At 41.5% G+C, this 10,512-nt stretch overlaps 1 protein-coding gene across 1 annotated transcript; it reads right to left on the reverse strand.

Moving 5' to 3' along the window:
- Nucleotides 1-4,511: 4,511 nt before the first annotated feature.
- TNFRSF18 (tumor necrosis factor receptor superfamily, member 18) lies at nt 4,512-9,667 on the reverse strand. The gene is made up of 6 exons (XM_009700721.1): nt 9,493-9,667; nt 7,096-7,230; nt 6,443-6,530; nt 6,060-6,148; nt 4,942-5,082; nt 4,512-4,663 (listed from the first exon to the last, which is right to left on the reverse strand). Exons 1-6 carry the CDS (start codon nt 9,665-9,667, stop codon nt 4,512-4,514), a joined length of 780 nt encoding a protein of 259 aa, XP_009699023.1.
- Between the last annotated feature and the right edge of the window lie 845 nt (nt 9,668-10,512).

Raw genomic sequence — 10,512 nt, forward strand, 5'->3', positions numbered from 1 at the left:
CCATCCCCGGCTCTGATGCTCAGCCACAGCTGTAGCGGAGCAATCCACATCGTCACCTCTTGGATGGATTAAAGGATGTGAAGTCAGGGATAGCATTAAGATTGTTTGTGAGGGCAAACATGCCCCAGATTGATATGACAAAATACATATCTAGGAAAGACTCCCGCTAAACGGCAACAAGCCTTTAGTCATCACTCGCAGCTCAAAAACTGTTTTTACAGTTAGATTCTTCAGTTCATAGGACAACTCAAAGACAAGTTTAAGAAGTGCTGGACAACGCCTAATAAAACAAGGAGTGAGTGCTACCAACCGTCCCATAAAAAATTGCATTTGCTTCCATAAACATTAAATACACCTTTTAAGCGTCACCTATGCATAGTGTGAGACTTACCACGTCCTCAGTTAGGCCATCATTTGATGTCGTTGTTTTGGAGCCTGTGTATTTGCCTTTTTGTTAGCATCGCCAAGGAACTTTTTCTTGGTTTTTTGGCTATCACCATATATCATATTTTAACTATTTACTCATGACAATAACATTAATGAAACATTGTATTTCTAAACTTGCTTGATCACTTAGCCTCTAGAAACTTTGGGATATTTCTCAGGGATATTTTATTTTCCCTTTCGAAAAGAGATTCAAGCAAAATAAAAAAGTTGTTACAGGCATTTAATTGGATCTAAATGATTTGAGGGAGAAGCCTTTTTTAAACCTACAGTCCATATAGAGACATCAAGCTGAAGTTCAAATCAGAACTGGAAAAACCCCATAAACTCTGGGATTTGAGCTGAAAATTCAGCCGTGATCCGATTCAAATACTGCAGTAATTGCACACGGATAAAATAAAGTCATTGTTCTTTCTGAATGGAAACTTAAAATACAGTGTTTTCTTACAAGCTCACTGTTCCGAGCCAATACTTTTCATTTCCTTTGATGCAAAGAACTGCTCTTTTACTGAAATTCTCCAGGGCTTAAATGATTCACACTTTGGGTTTTTCCCTCTGAATTGGAGCTTTAAGAAGTCAGGAAATTGGTTGCTTTTCCCATCAATAAGCAGCCGTAAAGTCAGGTGGTTAGGTAAGCAGGAAGTGGAACTGCTCTTCAAGGTAGGCATATAGAAACCCAAAAGGCCACCGTGCAAATTTCCAATGAATAATATGGCTCTGTTCATCATGTTTCAATATTAACTGGCAGTAGTGTCGGCTATTGAACACCCACAGCCCAGAAAGTCTTGTACATCTCACCAAGATTTGCTGCGTGTTGCCAGAGGCACAGACTTCCACTAGACACTCAAATCTTTCATTCCTCAAATAGTAAGTTCTGTTGAATTTTTTTTTTTTTTTTCTGCCCAAAATGGTGCTGCTTCTCTGCCATTGCCAGGAATGGAAAAAATTGTCAGCCACGGTTTCCTGCTATTTTGGTAGCGGGTAGCTGAAAAGTTGGTTTATCCAGCAGCTAGGAAACGTTAACCCACTTGCTTAAAAAAGGAAAAAAGTGCAAGTGCATCAAGGTAAAATTCAATGACAGAAGAATTTGGTTGGGGATACACTGCTGAAATAGCCAGAGTTCTGTAAGAGATGGGAAGTAAAACTAAGTGCACTCAAGAACACCGGGACAACCTAAAGAATAAACCCCTACCTTTCCAATTTGCTTAATTTTATCACATAGGCATTTCATTCAATTTTCAAGTTTATTTTACCTTTACAAAAGGTCACAATCAGAAATCTTGATGAAAACATTAAAAAACCAAGAAGGGTTAATACAGAGCCAAGAATAAACCTGACCAACATAGAAGGAGCAGTAACAATTGTCTTTACTCAGCAGTGGTTAGACTTCCGAGTATATTAAATCCCACAGCGAAACTGCTTACAAGGCAGAAAGAGTCTTACACTTTAAAAAAGTTATCCTATTTAATCCAATCCAATGCTTTCACCTTTCCTTGGCTGAATCTCCAGGGCACCTCAGTTAAGAATCTGCACATTTCCCAAAGTGAGGAAAACTCACTCTTTTTAAGTGAATTTCACATAGGGATACCTATGGGAAAAATTATCAGTAACTCAGGAATTAACAGTAAGAGGATCAAAGGAGGCAAAAATACATGGAAAGTACTAGTTATGTCTCACAACATCCTTTTAGGGTTGAGAACTATCACCGCTCCCATTCTACATGAAGGGGACGGTACGGTACAGGGATGTCGGTTGCAGTAAACACAGTAACAGAGAAGCTAGAAGATTAAAACTAGGACTATGGATGGATACATTATAGTGAATAAGGATAAATCTTTGCATTTCATTTTCCCTTATAATTATTTCACTGAGTTACAAAAAAAAAAAAAGAAAAGAAGAAAGAAAAAAGACAGGATAACTCCTCCTAGTATGATCACTGAAGAAACGCTCAGCAATAAAACCATGTCCATGAATCATAAAATTAATCCTTCAGCTCTATTCAAGCTTGCCAAGACCTCCTCCAGAGAAGGTTTCAAGAAAGACCAACTGGAAAGAGCTTAGAGAGAGAAACTAAGAGGTCTAGAAACCACAGCCTGTGAAGTAGGATAAGAACCTAAAGAAACCAAGGAGAGATGATAGTTTATGAATGCTTAAAAAGATGCTGAAGAGTCAATTCTTCCTTATAATCATCATAGATAATATAAATTTTAACTAACAAAATCTCTCTCCTTCTCTGATTTGAAATCAGTCACTGGACTGGATTGCCTAGAGAGGTCATGGAGTCACCTCAAGTCTACCAGGTAGATCGTTACCCAGTCTCACCAAGCCTGCCTCGGAGCACAGAGGCTAGGTGACTAACTTACCAAGGTAATAACCTGTCCGACTTCTTAGGATTCTCTGTTTAAGTGCTTTTGCATCACACATCTGTGGAGGCAATAACTTCTGCTCTGCAGCTATTGTAATTTCACAGAGCCCTACTGAAAACAGCATGTCATTCAGACTTGGAATAATCTCCTCTGAGTACTTAGTAAGCAGATTAACAGAAATTTCATTATTCTGTTAGGATTTAATTTAGAAGCCCTCCACTGTTTATATTATCTGTAAGAAATTGTGAGGAAGCTGATATAATGGCTGCACTGTGAAGGCTTTCATGTGAAGGCTGAGTCAAAACTCATTTTTGCCCAGAGCTGATTTGGTCATAAAGGAGTCTAATCCAAGCAGCTTTCATCAGAAGGCCAAACCAGAGGGCATCCAGAGCTTTGAATCTATTATTGCAGTCACATAACACAAAAATAACCATATAAAACAGACATGAGAGTTTTAACTAGTTGAAGCCACAGGCTAGATTCTTATTTGAAATCAGTGTCCATTCACAGAAAGCAACCAACTCCAGCTGAAACCCTGCCCCTTTCAATTCAGGCTAAACAATTAATTCCAGCCACCTTAGAGCTCTATGAAACTGGAGGAGCACTAATCTAATATTAAAAAAAAAATCCTTCATGGTACAATTTTCAGTAACGGGAACATCTTTTAGCTGACGATCAAGTCAGTCGAGTCGTGCTGGTATACACCAGCAGATGCTCTGCTTCTTTTTCTTCTGGGGTGGGGGAAAAAAACCATCAAGAACAAATGTTAGGTTTTTCTCTGTTTTCCACTGTCTTTTCCTACTCTACAAACCAGGTGAGAAGAGACCATTAAACCGAATGTCTTTCTCTAGACAGCATGATCCTCATTTAAGCCTTTCAGAAGTTGCCCTTTTGTAATCCAGTATTCCACGTTCCAAGGATTGCTGAGTTATAGAAGAGAAGGAGGATAACTGTTATTCCCTTCATTCCCTAGTTTCCCTGGAGGGGAACTCGCACAGAAAAATCTCTGCAAGCACAAATGGTGTGGCCATGGCAGTCTCTGTGCACCGAGACTGGCCTAACCAACACCTGCCGTTGGGATTTGAGAGGACAGTATTTAATGGATTAAGAGTCTTGGCCCTTCACTGCATAACAAAGAGGGCAATTTGGCAGGAGTGAAAAGCACTGCCTGCTTAGAGAAGAGCAGTAGATATGGTTGGTAGGCACAATGCCTTATTCCCTCAATATGAGCATCAGGACACATCTTGGAAATACGGATAGCCTGTGAAAGCTGTGAGAGTGCCCTATTGGTACTACCGTATTTCCTGTGGCACTGAAGGGATTGATGGCGGGACGCCGTCCATCTACACGCGTATCCATCTGTGGGGGCACCACAGACACATGTGCAGAAGATGCAAAGGGGAATCATGACAAGACGGGTCCCTGGTCTCAAACAAAGTTGAAAAGAGCATCGATTAAAAACCCAGGAAAATTGCAATAATGCAATGCAGCTGAACTGAATGTCAGCCTGACTTAGCAGTTTTTCTGTTTCTAAATGCTAGGTTTGTTGAGAAGAAACAAAGCGAAACTCCCCCCAAACGCATTCCTTATTGCTATGTACACAATGATGCTTTACACACCCAGCCCCTCCCTTTTTTTTTTTTTCCTTGGAAAGCTGAGCTCAGCTCCTCATTCTCACAGCACGTTGCAATTTATCTTTTTTCACTGCAGACTCTGAGGGTAGAAATAGCAAGGCTTTTCTTCTGGTGTTTTGTCTCCATGTTCTTCTTCTGGAAACTGGCAGCTGTAAGTCTCTTCTCTATGGTGTGACAGTTGTGGAGCCTCCGGCAGCCTAGGGAAGTTATGTTCCAGATCTGCAGTGAGAATAAGCAAAAGCACTGCACATACAAGAGGTCTTCATACATGTCAGTTAGCTGCCCATGACCTTTAATACAGCCTCTCTCTGAGGAAAGGACAAAGATACAGGTGATGCATTGCATCTTAGTGAAACTAAGTAACCCAGCCAAAATCACAGAGCAAATCCGTATTTACTCTATTTATTCAACTTAATTTACTCCATTCTGACTCAAGATCAATGAACAGACTGTTCGCCACTGAAAAGCTACATAGAAGTCCACAAAGATGCACTTACCGTCGGCGGTGTGGTATTTTTCTTTCTTCAGTGACCATATGCAGAAATGCAAGAAGAAGGTCAGCAAGATGAGAACAAATACAGCCACTGCAGCGAGGATGGCCAGGATGGTGGTATATCGAGAGTCATTTGTAACAGGAGCTGCAATTAAATGTATTTAATAAACATTAAGAAATCATGTGCCCAGACTGTTGTTAAAGGCAAGGCAGTTCTTCCAAGGAAATTTAGAGATTAATTTCTTCTTTCTGTGCAAAATAATTTTCCGAGGAAAAAAACCCCAAACAACAGTGCGGGTATTAACAATAAAACTGAGATGCTCCAAGTCAAGGATGCAACAGATCACTGTCTGTGGTAAAAAGCATTCATGCAAAAAAACCCCATTCCTGATCTCTTCACTGTTCGGTGTCTCTCTTGCAGCTATCATTTGTTCTATCTACTCTGTTTTGGCTGTTGCTTTTCAGGGGGATTTGGCTTCAATGTTTCCCTGAATAGCACTACAGCAAGTCAAATTTTCACACTTGTGTCTGCCTCATGGAAGTTAAAAGTAGCACCTTTTTGCAATTTGTCTCAGCAGAATTAACCATTTCTCTGAATAAAGGGTGTGAAAAGCACCAATTCATTGTGAGGACAAGGGTGGGGGGAAAGGCAGGAGAAGTGCAGCTTGCTGTCTTCAAGATACTCGGTACCTGCAAAGCCTGTACCCACTTATTCCTATCTAATTTGATCCACGATAAGACATGAGATTTCAATTCTGGGTGTTGTGGACTCAAGCAAGCCTTGTAAGGAACTGGATGACTAACTAAACTATTCCTTTCTTCCTAAGAAAATCTAGCAAAACAGCAAGAGCAGTTAAATGGAAAATTCTGATAATCTGCCAAATAAGTGTCTTCTATTCAAGGACAATTGTTGGGTTTTTTTCTCTACCTTTATTACTGACAGTGCTTTAATGGTGGAATCTTTGAGCAGGTCAACAATTCTACCTCTATTAATATTGCAGGAAACACAACAGTAATTTTCAAAGCGAATTTTCATGACAGCATGCTCTGGATGATAACTATGCAGCAAGTCACCAACTGAACAAGTGTGGAGAAAAGAAACAAATTATTGCGAGAAAGTACCTTGCTCCAAATCTTTAGTGGGGAAACCACATACTGCATTATGTGTACTGTTGCCTTGCTTGATTGTTAGAAACCCAGAACTTTCACAACTAAAAGAAGAATAAGAGTCACATTTAGAATGGAATAATTTTGCATCAGTCTGAGCTGGACTTGGAAGCAAGTTGAATACACAGCAGTTTGTCTTAAGTTCTGCTTTGAGACCAACTATTTATAAAGCCAAAGGAGAGAGAAAGATAAAATATTGCTGAATTTAAAAAACTCATCATTTAATCTCATTGATGATCTCATCTTTGATTCAATTTTATTTTCTAATTTAAGTATTAATCATTTAAGGATTTTATCATGCACATTTCCAAAGAAGGAAAGTATGAATAAATACATACTCAGTCCAGTTACGGCACCAGCCATTCTTAATATTAGAATAGGTTCCTATCTCACATGGTTTACATTTGAATGTGAAGTCTAAAATGCCTACAAGAAAAGAGAACATGAATTACTAGTGGTCAGTGCCTTTACTGAAAGATGGGGATACAACAGATTAGAGCACAATGCATTCCCTCTACATTCTTTCTGCATTATGAACCACCCCCCTGGAGAAACACATAAGCAGTTCTTGCCACCTTTGCATTTTGGGAAAAGTACGGGCGGACCCCTGACAGAAGGGGTACAGATTTTGGGAAATCTATGGGTCGACCCCTTAAAGAAGGGGTACAGAATAGTCAGATCTGACAGCAGAGGGTGTAAAGTTTAGAGGCAACACAGAGTAAAACAGTCTTCTACTGACAGTTCTAGTAGCTTGGAAGAAAAGTAATACTGAAAGTCTGAGCATGAAGGTGAAAGTCTCAAATTTAGGAAGGGAAGAGTTACAAAAGAGGGAAACAAAGGTTTTCGTCACAGAGGCCACAGTATAAATGCCATTTCTCTCTGCATCACAAGCCTTCCCAAAGCAGGTTATAGTAAGTGAAGGCAACTGCTGCTCAGCCAGCCACTTATACTGAACTCTGTCTTTTAGAGTCGTTTGCATTTCTTTAGTTACCAAGCTTAACCAGCTCCTCGCCCTCGGCACATTCAGGCAGTTTGTTGCAGTAGAGACATGTGCTATCAACACAGCTGTATCCCTGACGACATTTGCAGTCACGGTCCTCAGTATTTTTACATGCGCTGTTGTCTCCTGTCAAGAAGAAAGAAGTTAGACTTGCCTTTGTCATAGAGGCCAGAAATTAACTTAACCATGAGTCTTACTGGATGACACAGGTGAAATAGTTCCTTACTGTGCTGTGGTGGGAAAAAAAAGGATACCAGAAAGATCTCACTCCCATGCATACTGGATAAAACTTGCATAAATGATAAAAAAATGAGTACTCAAATTCAGCACCACTCAGATTTTTACACCGTGCTTATCTGATCACTGTATGACTTACCACTGTAACCCTTCTCTCTTACCTGGAATACCAGTGTAGGTGGTGGTAGACAGAAGTAAGGCAGCAGGTTTGCTTTACTACACTGTGCAGATTTAGACACTGCGGGGTGAGGAGGGCACTGCCAGTGCCCCAGAGAAGCTCTACACATTAACTAGCCAGCCAGCCAGCTCTCAGGACACTGCCAGAGCTCTTCTCAGTTAGACTCAGCCATGTTAGAGGAGGGATGCCCAAAAGATCCTTGGCCAGTGAAGCTAGACCTCCTTTTCCATGCCTTTCCTAACAACAGCAGCTGCTTCCTATGCTCTGTTGGCAGAAGTCGGTCTAAATCAAAGCCATAAAACCAGCACCCTTCCTACCCTCTGTCCTTCTATTTCTAGAGGAGTTCTGTTGTGAACTTTGCTTGCACTTAAAAAATATCATCTCTAATTCTGAGAGGCTCCTGGGTTCATGAAAGCAAAGGATCGATCATATACACTGATCCCCTCAGTAAGCAGTATCAAGCAGTCCTTCAGGCACTTGGAGACCAGTTAGAGGAAAAGCGCTGTTCAACCAGGAAGCTGTACAACCTTAAAGAAAAAAAAAAATAATAGAGGGAAATGCTAGCTAGTTCAATAGCGTGCTTAAAACCCCACTGTCAGTAGCAAAGATCAAGCAAAGATTATTTCCTGAGGTTGGTGATGGAATGTACGGGGTCATGAGGGAACTGCCCACATCTTCCTCTGCCCACTGGCTTCCTTTAGTGGCCTTCAAAACTTAATGAAGTCTGGCAGCAAAAAGGAAACAGCTTGGGGATGCTTCTTTCTGTGTATTACTGGTGGGTGATTCTGGAGTTGATCGCACCAAGCAATGACTCTCCTACCTCACGCTGAATAACTTCACCTCAGTGGGAAGGGAAATACCCCGCGGTCTCCGCACTACCGAGGACTCTATAGGTCTTCATCTATTTGTTGCGCATTCCCACAAATCCCATGTGTCTGCTCACTCCTTCCACAAGGAACTCACTGTCCTTGTTGTTGGTTGAGGCAAATATATTCAAGCTACTAATAGGTGGGAGGCTGACTCCTACCTAGGCACCAACGAAAGATGAAACTTCTCAGCTAATCCTGTTGCTAACCTGCAGGACCACAGCACTACCACGCTAGCTAGACAAGGCTTCCAGCAACCCTGTTTTGGGACAAACAGAAAAGGAAGATGCATTCCTTGCTGTAGGTCACAAAAACAGCTGCGTATTCCCTACCGTTCAGCCGTTATGGACAGCACTAAATTGGGAGGAATAGTGTGATTGTTCCTGGGACCATGGAAGAGGCCACAAGAATCATCTTTTCTGTCCTTCAGCCTAACAGACACAGAAATGTCACCCAGCAAGTCCTGCAGCGAGCCTGTTCCACCTCTAGTGCCTTCATTTGACTTAAAATTACAGGCAAGTGAGAATCCATCACGATCTAAGATCAGGCAAGGATAGAGGTTAGAACAGGCTGTTGAAACTAATGATCACTTGAGATCTTGTCTGTGCATTTACCTCTGGGACAAGCAGAGGTCAGCGGAATGGAGGGATTGAAGTGGGGATGTTTCCTATTCTTTAGGACCACAAATTGCAAAGGACCGCCTTACAGAGAGCATCACTCCCTGTATTCCCGCTGAAGTCTAAATGGCAGAGTCAATCTTTGAAACCACATGTGAAGGGAGCAAGGGCTCAGAATCAGTGTTAAGTGAACACCTTACTTCCTTGTGAGCAAGACCAACCCACAGAAACGTAGCTTTTCCTTTCCCACTACAGAATAACAAATATAAGCACGTAACAAATCTGAAACATGAGTCTGCTCTGAAGTTCATAGCTAAGGCACATTACGAATTTAGGGGGCCAGAGGGAAGCCCTTGCCATTTTGTTTTGCATATACAGCTACTCAAGATACACTTACATACATACACACACACACCCCTGTTCCCCACACTCGATTACCCTGGTTGACATAAACCAATATTGACAAACAGAAAGAAGACAGACCCCTTACCTGGGTCAGAGATGCATTTGGGGCAGCATTTCTTTGCATCTTTACTGATTATTCTCAGTTCTCCATCCTGGCACGGTGTTGCCAGAGTTTGCTGTGTCCATTGCAACAGGCACACTACCAGCAGCCAGCAAGCTTGAGCCTTGAGGTGACCGACTTCACTTGTCTGTTCAGTCATGTCTTGAGCTATACAACCCAAAAGCACACTAGGGTGGGCTTGTGTCAGGACTTCCTTGCGAAAGCACGTTTTGCCCTGATGCTGTGGGAAGGCACTGTGCTTTTTGTGGCTGCAGTCTTCCTGTTTCTGTAGGGGCGGGGAAAAGATTTTATTTTACGACATCAAATTCTTAAAAAAGGATGGCTAAGCAACCATGCATCGATGGCTCCATTAAGAGAGCAGCAGGTTAAGAGCAAGATATAGCATCACGTAATTTGATTTTCAGAGGATTTTGCAAGTTGCTATACAATTGCAAATCAATGCAAATTAAATTAGTGTGTGAACTTCAGCGTGCTCAGACTATTTCATTCTGACTTAAGAGTTCCTAATGAATTTAGAAACCTTCAAGGCTTTAACTATCAGATTGCAATGTATAGTAAGTCCATCCATCCACTCAGATTTTCTGATTCTGATTCTGTTAATTGTTTTCAACTTCCTTCACTCTGGATCAGGAGACTCTTGAATTATTTTCCATAGCCGATGTAACTCCATACGGATACCGTGAAACCAAGAGAAAGAATACCATCTTCCCCACAGGCCGCAAAGATCAGCCCTGGGATCAAGACTGAGAATAGCCACAATGGGCTCTTTAGAGACATGTACAGCTCCTCTGACCCCCACACCCCTGGGATTTAGGTAACAAAAACCAGCTGGTCAGGAAAATTGTACATAGGTACAGACATGTTGCCTGTAATCTTTACCTGCTGCTGGGTTTCAATTCCAAAATGTCTTGCCTTATACAAATGCATATGCAAACTTCCATCTCTGCTTTATGTGTAGACTGCTTGCTTGCTTCCCCGCCCCAC

This window comes from Cariama cristata, unplaced genomic scaffold (assembly GCF_000690535.1).
Source record: "Cariama cristata isolate BGI_N322 unplaced genomic scaffold, ASM69053v1 scaffold7915, whole genome shotgun sequence".
Lineage (NCBI taxonomy): Eukaryota > Metazoa > Chordata > Aves > Cariamiformes > Cariamidae > Cariama > Cariama cristata.

What these genes read in the sequence shown, in the direction of transcription:
- TNFRSF18 (XM_009700721.1), bottom strand. Translation starts at nt 9,667, where the DNA reads ATGACTGAACAGACAAGTGAAGTCGGTCACCTCAAGGCTCAAGCTTGC. An exon ending in TGGTGCCGTAACTGGACTGA is followed by an intron (nt 6,149 to 6,442) that starts GTATGTATTTAT and finishes TTCTTCTTTTAG; the next exon opens with TTGTGAAAGTTCTGGGTTTC. An exon ending in CACTAAAGATTTGGAGCAAG is followed by an intron (nt 5,083 to 6,059) that starts GTACTTTCTCGC and finishes ATTTAATTGCAG; the next exon opens with CTCCTGTTACAAATGACTCT.